Source organism: Bos mutus, chromosome 18 (genome assembly GCF_027580195.1).
Source record: "Bos mutus isolate GX-2022 chromosome 18, NWIPB_WYAK_1.1, whole genome shotgun sequence".
Taxonomy (NCBI): domain Eukaryota; kingdom Metazoa; phylum Chordata; class Mammalia; order Artiodactyla; family Bovidae; genus Bos; species Bos mutus.
The window spans coordinates 4,786,435-4,801,707 of NC_091634.1; the positions used below are offsets into that span (position 1 = coordinate 4,786,435).

General features: G+C 59.7%; 1 protein-coding gene across 2 annotated transcripts; it reads right to left on the reverse strand.

Moving 5' to 3' along the window:
* Nucleotides 1-4,066: 4,066 nt before the first annotated feature.
* On the reverse strand, nucleotides 4,067-11,350 carry KMT5C (lysine methyltransferase 5C). Of its 2 annotated transcripts, none has more exons than XM_070387161.1 (9): nucleotides 11,263-11,350; nucleotides 9,351-9,610; nucleotides 9,013-9,178; nucleotides 8,537-8,646; nucleotides 7,579-7,742; nucleotides 7,438-7,457; nucleotides 5,714-5,850; nucleotides 5,529-5,629; nucleotides 4,067-5,253 (listed from the first exon to the last, which is right to left on the reverse strand). In XM_070387161.1, the coding sequence occupies exons 2-9, from the start codon at nucleotides 9,458-9,460 to the stop codon at nucleotides 4,748-4,750; spliced, it is 1,314 nt and encodes a 437-aa protein (XP_070243262.1). In that variant the 5' UTR covers nucleotides 9,461-9,610; nucleotides 11,263-11,350; the 3' UTR covers nucleotides 4,067-4,747. The 2 variants fall into 2 exon arrangements, with proteins under 2 accessions (XP_070243262.1, XP_070243261.1); XM_070387160.1 differs by having other exon boundaries at nucleotides 5,469-5,629.
* Between the last annotated feature and the right edge of the window lie 3,923 nt (nucleotides 11,351-15,273).

A 15,273-nucleotide genomic window follows, 5' to 3' on the forward strand; every position in this document is an offset into this window, starting at 1 on the left:
CGTGCCATTTCCCACGATTGGCCTCAGGCTCCCGCTCTCAGACCACAACTTGCAAGGCACCCGGGCAAATGAGGGCACAGGGTGTGGACTCAGACAGACAGACAGGCTGGAAGCTATGGCGGGGGGCCGGGGAGGGGGTGCGGTGTGAGGCGTTCTCGCGACCTCTGCTGACCTGCAGACCTCTGGCCTGAACAGAGGTGGCGCTGCCTCGGGGAAGAAAGCAAGCCGCGGTGCCACGCGGGCAAGGCAGCTCTGAGTCACAGCACGGACCGGAGGCCGTCTGAACACTCGCTGAGGTCAGCCAGGTAGTGCCAAGCACAGGGTCTGACACCTGTGTGGCCGCGGCCGCAGCCAGCCTCCCGACCTCCCCAGGCGCCAGTTCCGCCGCAGCCCCTTCCCGTTGCCCCTTCTTCCCCTCTGGGGCCAGGATCCCGGCCCCATCCCTCCACCACCTCTGGGACGTTCTGACTCGCCCAGCCTCCTTGCTGGCCACCTCTGTCCCCTGGATGCCTGAGCCCAGGGCAGGGACAGACCCACCTCACCTCCAGCCAGCAGACCAACGCTCTCAGGCCCCAAACCCTGGCTGTGAACACCTCCTCCACCACTCCCGGGCCAGCTTTGCCCGGCTGCATCCTGAAACCCCCAGGTCAGCCTCCTAGGACAAAGGAAATGGAGGCCTCCGGCATCTCCCGTCCCCCACCCCTCCCCCCACCTGCATCCCTGCTCCCCTCCCCGCTCCCCTCCTCTCCATCCTCACCCTCTTCCAGCCTCCTCTCATCAACACCACCCTCTTCCCGTCCCCTCTGCGCTCCTGCCTCCCCTGACAGGTTCAGGATCACAGAATCACAAAACCGTTTGCTCCATGAGCCATCCAGGCGCTGTGCTCTGTCCACCCACTGCACCATCCCATGGAAGCCACTGCTGAACCGAGCCCTGGGCCTCCTGTGGGCACAGAGCCGATTTCCCCTCTGGTACCTGCCTCTTTCCCAAAGACCTCAGAGCCTGATGAGCTCTGAACATGGGTTCAAGTCCCAGCCCTGAAGCCTGCCAGCCCCATGGCCTAAGGCCTCTGGGCTGGGGCCTTCTCACCCGGATCACAGTGATAACACCTACACTTTGCAGGGCCGTGGGTAGGATGATGCCGTGTGACGAGCCAGAACAGTGTCCAGCCCAGCTGCTCTCAGGGGTTGTGATATCTCCGTCTATTGGACAACCTGCAGCATGTTGATCCAGTTCTGGTGCCCAATATCACACCGGGTGGTGGGGTGACTGACTATCAGTTGCCCTCCCGATCCGCAAGCCCAGGATGACCAAACCCATCAACAGGGCCCTGGAGCTTCTGGTGTGTGCTCAGTCACCTCAGTCATGTCCGACTCTTTGCGACCCCATGGACTGTGGCCCACCAGGCTCCTCTGCCCATGGGATTCTCCAGTTAAGAATACTGGAATGGGTTGCCATGCCCTTCTCCAGGGGGATCTTCCCAACCCAGCCAGGGATTGAACCCATTTCGCCTGCATTGGCAGGCGGGTGGGCTCTTTACCACTAGTGCCACCTGGGAGCTCCTGGAGGCCGAGGGTAAAAGGGTCAGAGAGCGCCCTCAAGGGGAGAAATGGGAGCCAGGCTTGAGTGTCCTGCCTGGCTCCGCTGCTGTCTCAGGGACAGGGTGCGGCACTTCCTGAGACTCTGGGCTGGAATTACTTCCCATTTCTTTCAGCTCTCTCCTTCTCCTCCAGCCAGCCTCCCTGTTTCCTTGCTCCGGCCCCCTGGTCTATGATGGGGTTCTCAGCCTGAGCCTTGACCCTCCGGCCCTCCCCCGGGGCTTGCCCAGCCCCAGATCCACCCGGACATTCCAAGGCCTGCCGGCTCACAAGGACGCCTCTCAGCTCCCTGTCGAGGCTGGGGCTCCGCCTGCCTGGCGGCTCACGGTGGGCTCGAGTACCAGCTCTGCTGGTACCAGTACCAGCTCTGCGGCCTCAGGCGGACGCACCTGCCCTCCGGGACCATCTGCAGAGGTGCGGGGCCACCTTGGCAGCGCTGCTGTGGAGGCAGACGCCGGGGTGCCTGGGGCCATGATGGCATCGGTTGTATTACCTCCCTCCCTCCTTCCCTATCATCTTGTCACTCTAGCCCACAGGTCTTGCCGGGGGCTGGCTTTGGCCCCGAGGGGTACATTTGGCAAGGACCACAGATATTTTTGTCACCACGGAGGGGGTGCTGCTGGCATCTCTGGGTGGAGGCTGGAGAGGCCAGCCCTCGTCCTGAGACACAGGACTGGCAGCTTAAGGCGGCAGCAGTGCTGAGGATGAGAGACCCAGATCACTGCTTTCTCATCTCTCTTGTTTTCGGGTCCAGACGCTTCTGTGGGTTGGACGAAGGCTCTCAGCCCTCTGGGCTCAGAACACGCATGTGAATGTGCAGTCTCTACATGGGAAACGGGGTTCCAGGAGGACCTCAGAACCTCCAGCGTCCATCCAGGCTGACTCCTTCCTCAGTTGTCACATTTGTCTAGAAAGCATGGACTTCTGCTTGTTTAGAGGGACGGGTTCCTTAGTGACTGTGTCAGCCGTCTCTCTTCATCCTCCTCACTGCCACTTGCTGACTGGGAGGCCCTCTCCCTCCTTACTTTTAACCTCAGGGAGAAAGCTAACAGGGTTCAGCAGGACTCACATGGAAAAAGACACACCTTCTTGTTCTAAAAGGAATCAAACAGGCTACACATAAATGGTCTTTCCTGCTGGCTCAGATGGTAAAGAGTCTGCCTACAAGGCAGCAGACCTGGATTCTATCCCTCGGTCAGGAAGATCCCCTGGAGAAGGGAATGGCAGCCCACTCCAATATTCTTGCCTGGAGAATTCCAGGGACAGAGGAGCTTGATGGGCCACAGCCCATGGGGTCACCAAGAGTCAGACACAACTGAGCAACTTTCACTTCAAATTTCATATATATGAAACAAATTTTAAAGTTAAAAAGAATAGTCACCTGCTTTGAACTGGCCACCCCGTTGGCCCACCCGGGTCTTCCGACAGTCCCCTCAGGCCCTCCACATTCCTCACCAACACAGCCTGGCCTTGTCAGCCTCCAGCATAAACTTTTCCATGGTTGTCATGGAGGAGATAAACCAGGGCCTGCAGCCCACACCTGACCCCCAACACTTGTGATATGGTCATGAGGCCTCAATGAACAAGAATGAAAATGTTCACAAGACACTTTGCAGGGGGTTGGGGTGGTGGGTGCCGGGTGTTAGGAAGCACTAATTGTCAGCTTTTAGTATTTCTGTAAAAGGGGGTTGAGGTGAGAATTACGAGGCGGTGGGAGAGGTTCTTTGGTGGTCCAGGGGTTAGGATTCTGGGCTTTCACCGCCATGGCCCCAGGTTCAATCCCTGGTCGGGGAACTGAGAACAGAACTGGATCTCAAGAAACAAGACAATTCATTGTCCTGGCCTCATGGAGCTGCTGCTGCTGCTAAGTCACCTCAGTCGTGTCCGACTCTGTGCGACCCCATAGAGGGCAGCCCACTAGGCTCCTCTGTGCCTGGGGTTCTCCAGGCAAGAATACTGGAGTGGGTTGCCATTTCCTTCTCCAATGCATGAAAGTGAAAAGTGAAAGTGAAGTCGCTCAGTCGTGCCCGACTCTTAGCGACCCCATGGACTGGAGCCTACCAGGCTCCTCCATCCACGGGATTTTCCAGGCAAGGCCAACCCAGATGACACACATGAGGGACTCTGACTTCAGACAAGGGCGATCTGGCCCCATGTGACCCAGGGTGAGTCACTCTAATTGTTGGACCTCAGTTATCTCATCTGGAAAATGGGCAGACTCCCCTCCTGCATGAGACGATGGGTCTGGAAGCATTCTTCACGAGCACAGTTTGTTTGGTGGTGTGATTCTTGCCTCTGTACTTGGTCATCCTCAGAGTCCACTGTCCTTTCACCCTCCCAAGCTTTATAGGGCCCAGAGTCTGGGCTGCCTCCTCCCAGTCTGGTCTCCCCAGCAAGGCGTAGGGTCTCACTCTCCCAAAGGACATCTCTTTAGAACATAAATCAAAATGAAATGCTTTCAAGAACGCTGCTTGTAACAACGTTTTAATAAAATAAAATAAAAAGTTCAAGTGCTTCCAACCCCCCAACATATCCCATTCTGGTGTGGGGGAGGGGAGAGACCCCCCACACCCCAGTAGCACCAGGGATAGCACCATGAGAAAGATGAGGTCGCACCCGGCCTCCCTGAGACCCACGGGGGTGGTGGGGACAAGCCCCTGGCCAACCCCCCTCATCCCCCACTCAGACAGTCACAGACTGAGAGCAAACTGACCCCTCCCCCACAGGGCAATGTCTAGGGAGGCCACCCAAGCCAGCCCCACCTCCCCCAGGCCTGCGGGGCGGCCCTGCCCCTATGGCTTTGCTCCCTGGGCAAAAGGTGGTGGGCAGGGAACAGCTCCTTCAGCCCTGGGCCTGGGCTGGGGTCGGGGGCGGCAGTGGGGGGTGGGGGGTGGGTGGGGGGCAGTGGCCAGGGCTCCCTGCCAGGGTGGGGGTGGCTCAGGGATCAGCAGTCACAAAGGATCAGGGGTCAGATCCCTGGGGGTGTCCAAGCCAACCTGCCCCCAGGTCAAAGCTGTGCTGGAATCGAAGGTCAACTCCTTCCCAGAGGTCCAAGAGCTCCTTCTAGAGGTGGCTCCCCGAGAAGCTGGGCAGGAGGGGACCAGGAAGGACATCCTGCTCTCCGGGCCCAGGCCTCCCTGTCCAGCCCGTCATGGCCCATCGCTGTTGACATCCAAGTCAATGGAGCCATGGCTGACCACCAGCCGCAGGCGCTTGGGTGGGGAGAAGGGGGTGAAGGCAAGGGCCTGCTTGGGGACAGGGACGGGACCTGGGGTCCCAGAGGGGGCAGGGTTGGCAGTGGCAGGCAGGGCTGGCACCACACGGCTCAGATCCACACGGACCACAGAAGGCAGCCCGTAGCGCCGGGCCCAGTGCCAGTCCTGCTGGGGGGCCCAGCAGGCGCGGGGGGCCTGAACCAAGGCCACCCGGGCCTCCGCCCGTAGGCGGCAGTGGGGGCCGCAGCCTCCCCACCGGTGCAGGGAGACGCGGGCAGCTGGGAGAACCGGAGGCGGCAGGGCTTGCCGGGGCTGCAGGCGCAGGCGTCGGCGTCTCCGGGGACGCACCCGGAGCTGGGGCTGAGGCAGCCAGTGGAGCCAGAGGGGTGAGGCATCAAGTCGGGCGCTGCAGGGCGGGGGGCGCAGGGGCTGGCAGGCGGCTGTGGAGGCCCGGGGGAGGGGAGAGGAAAGGGCAGCTGTGTGAGCAGGGCTCCCGCAAGGGCGCACAGTTCCTGCTCAGGCTGGCCGCCTCCGAGGCTCTTCCTGGTCGTCGGAGGGGACAGACCCAGGGAGTGACGTGGGAGGAGGGACGACAGGAAGAGGGCAAAGACAGGACAGGGGACGGGCCCGCGGACAGCGCCCACCCCGTGCTCACCGCAGAAGGGGTCCCGGCGCGGCGGGGGTGGGTGGGCACAGGACCGGGGCCCGTCCAGACCTTGCTGCAACCGCCGTTTGGTCTCCCGGAGCTCGTACTTGTCCAGAGGTCGGGGCGGCAGGGGCTCCCTGGGCCGCAGTCGGAAAGCGCCCTCCCCTCTCCTGGGGGTGGGAAGGCGGTGAGGAGGGAGGGCTGGGCCTCCGAGGACGCACTTCCGGCTCCCGGCCCCAAGGACCACGGCCCACCTTTCACAGGTGTAGCATTCACAGTGCTCATTCTTCTCACCGAAGAAGCCCTCGCCGTAGAAACAGGTCACCTCGTCCCCTGGCTCGATGTCCCGGAGCACCTTCACGCACGCTGCGTTTCCATCTGCAGGCACAAACTGGGGGCCAGAGGCTCAGCGCCCCACCCTGGGGTGGCCTGGCTCCCCGCCCCTACTGCCTGGCCTGGCCTGGGCCCCTGGCCTCACGGCCTGCCCCTGGGATGGGCAGGGGCCGCGCCCCGGGACGCGCCCTGCCCAGGGCCTGCACTCAGCACTGGCTCCCTGATCCCCCCCTGCTTTGCCGGCTCCCGCCCTCGCTGCAGGACGATGACCTAACCAGGCCTGGCAATGCACAGAAACCGCTCCCTCCGGCCCATCCCCTGGCTCCTCAATGGCCAGACCCGCAACGCCTGCTTCTGCCGTCTCCCCTTCTCCAGGCCCGGGTCCACCCCAGCCCCAGTCCCGGATCACCACCCCCCGTCATCTGCCTGCTCCTGCCTCTAGGTTTCTCCTCTGGGAGAGGCGGGACTCCCACCCACCCGCCTGTCCATCTGTCCACTGGTCTCTTCGTCCCAGGCTGACACACACCTGGGAGTGGCCCTGGCCACCGGCCTGCCTGACGCCAGGACAGCTGGCCGGCGTCTCCTGAACAGGCAGTGCCAGGTGTCCACATTCCCTCCATGCCTAAGAACCCTCTGGAGCCGGCCCCTCAGGGCCTCCCTGCCCTGGGCTACCCACCAAGCCTCAGCCTGTACCCCACGGGAGCCGCCATGGGGTGACTGAGCTCACACACGAGGGGAGCCCCCGTGCCGCGGCCTCCCAGCCCTCCAGCCTGGCGCCCCATCTGAGATGCCCTAGCGTGCGCCCCTTCGCCCTCAACACCTGGGAAAACTCTCCTCCTCCTCCAGTGCCTGGCTCTGACTGGTACAGCCTCAGCTCTGCACCACGAGGGGGCTGGCACCCCCCTCACCAAGCCCTGCCTCCCCTCCCTCCTACCCACTGTCTGTGCTCCAAACCCCACAGGACACTGACACTCAGTGGCCTTCACAGCTGTGCCAGCAGGCAAGTTCTCATCCTTTCCCATCTGAGAAGAGAAACTTGGGCCCGGGCGGTGGAGCCAGGACTCCAACCTCTTCACGTGGGGGGCTCTGGAGGATGGCCAAGGCCAGGGAGGCCCACAATTGTAGGGCAGACGCCCAAGGCCTTACTGGGCGTCACCCTTCAACTCCCTCCCACGCACTCAGTCCTCCACACACACAGAGCAGGGGGGCCTCCCTCTGCCTCCCAGGGCCTCCTATCAGGAGGAGCCCTGGATCTCCAGGAGGGCAGGGCTCTCTCTGACCTCACCCCCGCGGCCTCCCCCGCCTCACCTCCTGCTATCATCACAGCTGCAGGGGCTTCTGCCTGGGAGGCCGGGCAACAGGCACAGAGGCATTTGGGGTCTGCCCACCACCACCCTCCCCCTCAACCGGCCCCGCCCCCGGCCAAGGTTTGGAGAAGGGGCACTGCAGCCAGCAGGTGGCAGTGTGACTGGGTCCCAGTGTGACTCTACCAGAGCCCCCTCCTCACTCCGGGTACCGGCAAGGACGGGTGGGAAGCTGCACGGTGAAGTAGGGAGACCCCCGACAGTTTCTAGCTCTTCACTAACCCGAAAGCCCCTCCCCACGTGCCCCTTCCTCCCGGGATGTGGGGGCCTCCAGGTCTCACCTTGCAGTTGGGTTTGCAGTCTGGAGCCCGTTGTGGGGGTGCAGGGGAGAGAAGAGACTCGGGTCAGAGGAGCCAAAAAGCTGGGGCACGCCCCTCCGCCCCCGCCCCCACCCCCGCGTCGGCCCCTAGTCCCGCCCCTACCGTGGTTGATGAAGGCGGCAGGGCCGAGCCACAGCTGAGCGCTGCGCTTGCGGGTTGAGTACATGATGCTGAAGTCGTTCTCCCCGGCTCTCAGCAGCTCCTCGTCGGCCTCCCGCAGCTCCGCGATGCAGCCCACCAGCAGCTCCAGCTTCTCGTTCTTTTTCCTGCCAAGAAGCCGGCTCGCTGTGGATCAGTGAGTACCTCCCCAACCACCAGCGCTGGGGACAGGAGCCTCTCATCCCAGGCCTCCTGTGGGAAGAACTGATGCCGGCCAGCGCGCTCCACTGCCCAAACGTCTCTGAAAGTCACACTGTTGCCCTACACCCACATATGCCTGGCGTGCATCCTATCCTACTCTCGGCTCCTCTGGCGCCCACTGCCTCAGCTTCCCGCGGTCCAGTCCTGCCTGGAAGCCCCCCGCCACCCAGGCTCTTCACTAGACCCATCAGTCATTCTGTGGGTCTCAGCCTCGGCCTGGCTCCCAAGTACATTCTCAAAATTCCCAGGCAGGCTCAGGATGCACTGCGCAACTGTGGTCAGCCCTGTGAGCGCGCACCACTACCACCCCCCTTCTCACTAGACTGCAAGCAGAGGGCAGTGTTCTTCTTGCTCACTGTCCTGCCCTCGTACCCAGCAGTGACTGCTACTTGAGGAGGGGGGGGTCTGGTGGAGATGAGATAAAGGACAGCAGTGCACTCTTGGGCACAAGGTCAGTCCTTTCCCAGCAGCCCGGGGAAGCCTGGGTCGCTGGAGGGGGGTCTCATCTCCCAGAGGGCTGTGGTAGGCCAGGGGGGTCCTGGGGGCCAAGCCCCGCGTCCTTTCTCTCAACATCGACATCTTCGTGGCTCTGTCGCCGCAGTGCTGGGTCTCCTCCACAAGAGAGGGAGTGTCTTCTCCCAGCAGTCCCCGGGGAAAGATGCCTCCTGTAAGGCCTGGGCTGCGAGTCCTGCCCTCTTACCATGCGCGAGTTGACACAATCTTGGCTCCATTTGTCTCCATGGAATAACGGGTACAGGGCAAGATGGTGAAGCCACTTTCAGGCAGGAAGGCGCGGAGGTAGCGATAGATCTGGGGGAGGTGAGGGGGTGGGTGGGGTGAGGAGCTGGGGCAGGGTCGTCCTTGGCCCTCTCTCTCCTGGGTTCTAGTCCTGCTCTGCCACTGACTCACTGTGTGGCCTCAGGGAGCTCACTTCCCCTGTTGGGGCCTCAGTTTCCTCATCTGTCAAATGAAGAGGCTAGACTCCATCTCAGAGGGCCCCCCAGCGCGCCTGTCCTAGCAGTCTCTGAGCCTTGCTTCAGATGGTCCCAGTGGACAGGAAGTCAGGGAGTCCTGGGGGGCTGTGCGGAGGGTCTGCCCAACAGGGCGGAGGGCCTGGGACAGGTAGGGGAGATAGAACATGAGGGCCAAGGGGAGGAAAGGGGAGGGCTCCCTCACGTGGGTCTTGAGGGCAGCTTCCTGCCGTGGGCCCCGGCTCTGGAAGTAGTGGGCCATCCAGCCTCCCAGCGTCAGGGCCCGGTACGCAGCCTCCAGGTCCCGCTGCCTCAGGAAGGCCTCCAGAGCTGAGCGCAGGTGGTGCTGTCGTCGCAGGGGGGGCACGGGGCTGGGGGAGAGGGCATGCCTGGGTCCCAGGGCCTTGGCCTATTCCCTGTGGGCCTTCCCAGGCCCCACCCCCACCCCCACTGGGAGCTGAGAGGAGGATGGGGCAGAGGGGTGGTGGTGGCAGGGCAGGGGTCCCGAGATCCCTGGGTCCACCCTCCCCCGGGTCGCCTCACCTGACGTTCATCTTGTGGGTGCGGAAGCCGAGGTAGGGGTCCAGGACGAGGCTGGTGGCCAGGTCGTCATTCTCACACAGTTCTCTAGCGGTTACTCTGTCGGGCCCCATGGTGCCCTACGCACCATGCTGCCTCTGGTGGCGGCGGCAGGGGGTGGGGAAAGCGAGGCAGGGGGCGCAGCGCTGGGATCCCACGTGTGTGCTTGCCCTCTGCCACTTGTGAGTCCTGTGAGCCTGGGGCGGGCCCTTTGGCCTCCTCATCTATAAAGCAGGGAGAGAAGCAGTACTGACTTCGTAGGGCTCTCAGTGAAGGCGAAATGCAACAAGTGCTTCTGACACTGGGGAGACCCCCCAAGAAATGCCAGCCACCATCCTTAGTAGCTGCACCTCCGCAGCCTCCTGAGCGCAGACATAAACCACTTATGACAACTCCCCCCTCCTTGCCCACACACACACATTCACAGACTCCATGTGTGCACGCAGATTCCCTAGGACTCCCATATACACGTACACACACACACACACACACACACGCGCGCGCGCGCGCGCGCACAGGCACGCAAAGGTCCCTACAGACCAGGGAAGGCTGAGTAATTGGCAGTCTGGGATAACCCTGAAGGCTTAGTCCTGCAGGAGGTGGGAGTCAGGGGGCCCCGAGCAGCAGCTCCTGCCCGGCCAGAACCGCTCGTTCCTCAGCCCACCCCCACTCTCCCGGCCTCGGCCGCCACCCCCCTCCCCAGCAGCCTCGGGAGCCCTCCTCGGAAGGCTCGGGGTGAAACCTCAGGCAGTCTGGAGGAGGAGGGGTGGTGAGGGGAGGGAAAGCCGAGGAAGGCTCCAGCACCTGCTCTCTCTCCAAGGATTCCGGGGGAGGGGCGCGGACAAAGCGGGGGGAGGGGGGAGAGAAAAGGAACGTGTGGAGAGGCAGAGGCCCAGAAAAAACACGGGAGAAGGACGGCGATTAGCAAAACGAAAACAAAACAAGCCTCCTAACCCCGACGGCGGAGGCCTGCCCGGCACCCACACCAGGGTGCTTCGGGGAGTCGACGGGGGACTGCGAGGAAGGGGCGCTGGAGAGAGGCCAGGAGCTACAGCGGCTGGGAAAGGGGGCAGAGACCCGAAGGCTGAGGAAAAATAAAGAGGGGGCGCTGCGGGACGGCGCTGGGACGGAACTGAAGCTGCAGAGGGGCGAGGGGGAAAAGGCAAAATGCGGACACCACAGGGAAGAAGCCAGGGGAGGGAGAAGGCCCGGGCTGCCCGCGGGGAGGCTTGGGGACGCAGCGAGGACCCCAGGAAAAGTCAGCAGGGAGACGAAGGGTCCAGCGAAAGCAAAGAAGGACCTGGAGGTCCAGGAAGGGTCCTGGGAAGGTAGAGGAGGGTGGTCCAGGGGTTCCACAACGGGGCTGGAGAAGCAAACGGGGCCAGGGGGAGAACTGGGGCTCCAGGAAGGAACCCTGAAGAGCCGCGAGGAGCGCGCCCGGGCTCCAGGGTAAGGCCTGGGTAGGCAGTGAGAACCCAGGTTAAAGGCCTGAGGTGCTGAGGAAAACTGGGGGGAGCAGACACGGGCCTGGGGAAGACCTAGGCTGGGGTGGTTTCCAGGGGCCTGGGCAGGCGGCGAGAGTGCAGGGGACGCGCCTGAGGGCCAAGGACGGGAGTGCAGAGTCAGAGGGCAAGCTGAGGGTCCAGGGAAGGGCCTGAAGCGCGAGAGCGGGGACTGGGGGAGGAAGCACAGGGAAGGGGCTGGGCACCGAGAGCAGCCTGAGGCTCGCCGAAGGGCCAGGAGACGTGGGCGCCTGGACATGAGGAGGGGCGGGAGGGCCGGGGAACAGACGGGGCTGGGGACGACCGGGAGCCAAGGCGGCGCGGGGCGGGGGCCGAGAAGGGGCTCAGAGGTCGGGCCCCGCGCCGCCCCTCACCCGCTTCTCCTCCTCCTCCTCCTCCTCCTCAGGCGCCCGCGCCGCGGCTGCCACCACCTCCCACAGCCTCCTCCAGCTCTCGTCAGACCGGGTCGCCGCGCCTCCAGTTAGCCCCGCCGGGCCCTCCCCGCCACGGCCACTACGGCCTCCCATTGGCCAACGTCTCCGCCACTCTTCAATTGCCGAGAAGCTTGCGCCGCCCCATTGGTCAGGCTCCGTTCTGCCCCGCCCCTATCGCCCCCCTCCGGTGCCCCTACAGAACCCCGCCACGCCCGCGCTGCCGTCAAAGCGCCGCCAACTGCACCTAGTGGCTGCCGGCCCTGTCCCTCCGCTGCTGCCATGGAGACGTATCCCCGCCCACGACCAGAAGTTGACTCCCTCATTGGCCGAAAGCGCTGTCGCTCCGGGAGAAACTCGGGTTTGCGTCGGGTTATTTGGGTACAAGAGGAAAGAGGGAGTGTTCCGTCGGCTACAGAGCCCGAGTGTGATTGGTTAGCCTTGGAGCGACTCATGCTTCCAATGGCTAAGGTCTCCGCCTATCACCGTTAGGGTAACACCCTCCCTGTTCTCTTTCTCTGGCGAAACCTTCGGCCACCAGAGGGAGAAAGCAGGAAAGGCACGGCGGACCAGGAAGGCGGGGTGAATGCGCGCGCACTTCTGTTCTCTCTTTCCATCCCCCCTACCCCCAACTCGGCTGGACCTGCGGTTGCTAAGGCGACAAAACTTTATTGACAACCCTGCCGGGTACAAAGGGCTTTTCCTTTCCTTCCCCGCTCTAGATCACCTTATCCACAATAACACTCTGGGTGAATCGGTCAGAAAGACGGAAGTGGGGGCTTTGGAGAAAGCCGTGACTCATGGGGCGCTCTCATGGGGCACCCCCCGACGCCCCCAATAGGGATCACCCTCCTGCTACAATCTTAGAGGCAAACATAATTAGCAATTCATCATAATTACGCTCAGAATAATAAGCCCCACATTTGGAGCAGGCGGTCTTTGTTTTGTTTACTGCTAAATATTCTGTGCTCTTGGAACAATGTGTAGCTTGGAATGGGTGCTTCGTTAATTTGTGCTGAAGGAATGAATGTATGAAGCTGGTTTCTGCAAACAGTCCTTCTGTGACTGTGGAGAAGTGGCTTGCCCTCTACGGGCCTCAGGCTCATATCTATAAAATGAGAACCCCTCTTTGAGAGATCGTCCTGAACACCCTCCCCAGGGTCTTTCATCTGTGCTTCCAGGCCCTCACCCTCTGTTCTTACTGTCCCTTCCCCAACTAGGACTTAACCTCAGATCTGAGACACCCCCAACTTAGGCAAATCCACCCCCCCCACCCCTTCGGCCAAGGATGGCTCAGACAGTAAAAGAATTCGCCTGCAATGCGGGAGACCTGGGTTCGATCCCTGGGTTGGGAAGATCCCCTGGAGGAAGGCATGGCAACCCACTCCAGTATTTTTGCCTATAGAATCCTCAGGGACAGAGGAGCCTGGCGGGCTACAGTCCATGGGGTCGCAAAGAGTCAGACACAACTGAGCGACTAAGCACTGCCTACAGCATCTTCACATAGGGGAGTGCTATACAGCAGTGAAAGTGGGTGATCCAGCACTCGGTATATCAGCTTGGAAAATCCCAAAGCATGCTGCTAGTTGCAGAAGTTTACAGAGTCGAATGCATACAGTTAAAGAAAAAAAAGAAACAGGAGTTGTGTGTGGACATGTAATAAAACGCAAACTTGCCTGGGTATGACATGGGGTGGGGGTGGGGGTGCCCTAGTGGCGACCCCTGGGGGAGAATGGAAGGAATGCAGTCAGGAAAGCTACTCAGGACATTCTTACCTTCAATTATTTTTTTCTAAGCTGGCAGGTGGAAGCTGTGAATTCACTATATTCCCTGTTTTTTTCTACATGTCAGAAATATTTCATAATGCAAATAAAATTTTGACCCACCAATGCCACTTCCAGGGTTTTATGCCTAAGAAATAATGGGAAAGTGTTAGAGTATTTAAAGATGTTTGTCTCAGCATTTGTTGAAAAAAGCAAAAAAATAGGAAAAACCATAATGTCCAACTGTAGGAGATTGGTCTGACTGATTACAGCATACCCCTAAGATGCAAGAACAGCAGTACCTAATAGTTTACTGAGCTCTTAACACATGCCAGTCACTTTGCAAATAGTCCTATGCTTGTGAGCTAAGTCTCTTCAGTCGTGTCTGACTCTACGAGGGATGGGCTATTACCCCATTTTACAGATGAGCAGACTGAGGCTTTCCGAGGGGATGTAACTGACCATCAAATCATAGAGCTTGTACTCTCAGCCCCTATTGCTACCTTGCCCAGATAGGATCCAGCTTGTTCTCCACCCACAGATGACAAAAGAGACACCTTGGGAAAAGAATAAATCACTGACACACGCTACAACTTGGATGAGCCTTAAAAGCATCATACTGGGTAAAACGAACCAGACACAAAGTCACATATGGAGTGATTCGATTTCTATGAAATATCCAGAATAGACAGAAAGACAGAGAGACAGAAAGCAGATTCGGGGAATTCCCTGGCGGGCCAGTGGTTAGGACTCTGTGCTTCCCCTGCAGAGGGCACAGGTTCAATCCCCGGTTGGGGAACTAAGATCCCCAATGCCACATCGCAGCAAAACAAACAACCAAACAAAACCCCCAAACAGATCCATGATTGCCCCCCGCTGGGGAAGAGGAGAATGGGGAGGGACTGATATCAGATGCGGGGTTTCCCTTTTTGGATGAAGAAGTTCTGGAACTGGAGAGCAGTGATGGTTGCCAAGTGCCGTGCGTGTGCATAATGCCATTGAATTGCATACTTTCAAATAGCTAAAATGCGGCTTCTTGGGGGCCCAGGGGTTAAGACTCTGCCTTGTAATGCAGGGGACATCGGTTTGATCCCTGATCCGGGAAGATCCCACATGCTGCGGGGCAACTAAGCCCAAGCGTCACAATTACTAAGACTGCTCTGGAGTCTGAGAGCTGCAACTACGGAGCCCACGTGACGCAGCTATTGAAGCCTGCTCCTCTAGAGCCGGTGCTCCCCAACAGAAAAGTCACCACAGCGAGAAAATTGAGTGCTGCACAGAGGAGTGGCCCCTGCTCGCAGGCAGCTAGAGAAGAGCCTGTGCGTCTAAAAACAAATAAACATTTTCTAAAAAATAAAATGGTTAAAATGGCAAATTTGACGTTACATTTATTCTACCACCAAAAAATCAAGCAAATAAAAACAACAACAAAAATAGAAACCCCACCAAAGAACAAAAAGAGAAAGAGAATTATAATCACCTTGAGAATGTAGTGAAAATATGGATTCCAAGGTTTACCCTCTAGAGAGCCCGGTCAAGTATTTAATAACTAATTATTTCAGGACGTTGCTACGCAAAGTGTAACCATGGACCAGCAAATCAAGCAGGATCTCTGAGGCACTTGGTAGGAATGCAGAGTCTCAGGCCCCCATCGCTGACCTCCTAAATCAAAATCTCCCAGACTGGTGACTCAGATTCCCAGGATGTTTGAGAAGCGTCCCTTAGAAGACGCCTTGTTGCAGGTGGCTTCCTCAGACCAGACATTCACTGCTGGGGAGATATTGTGGGCTTGATAACTCTCAAGGCTGCAGGTGAACTACTAAGGGGGTGGTGGTGGTTCAGTCACTAAGTTGTGTCTGACTCTTGAGACCCCATGGACTGTAGCCCTCCAGCTCCTCTGTCCATGGGGATTCTTCAGGTAAGAATACTGGACTGGGTTGCCATTTCCTCCTCCAGGGGATCTTTCTGACCCATTGGCAGGCAGATTCTTTACCTCTAAGCCACCTGAGACACCCTGTTTACTGAGCATTTATTTTCTAACCTGTCAAAAAGGCCACCGTAGCTTAGTGAGAATCTGGAATTACTGCCTGGCCTAAAATTCTAATTCCCTCATTGACCAGTTTTTCAATGTATTTTTTGTAAATTAGTCACCCTCTTAGCACCTCAGTATCCTTCCCTGTTTGGATTTTTA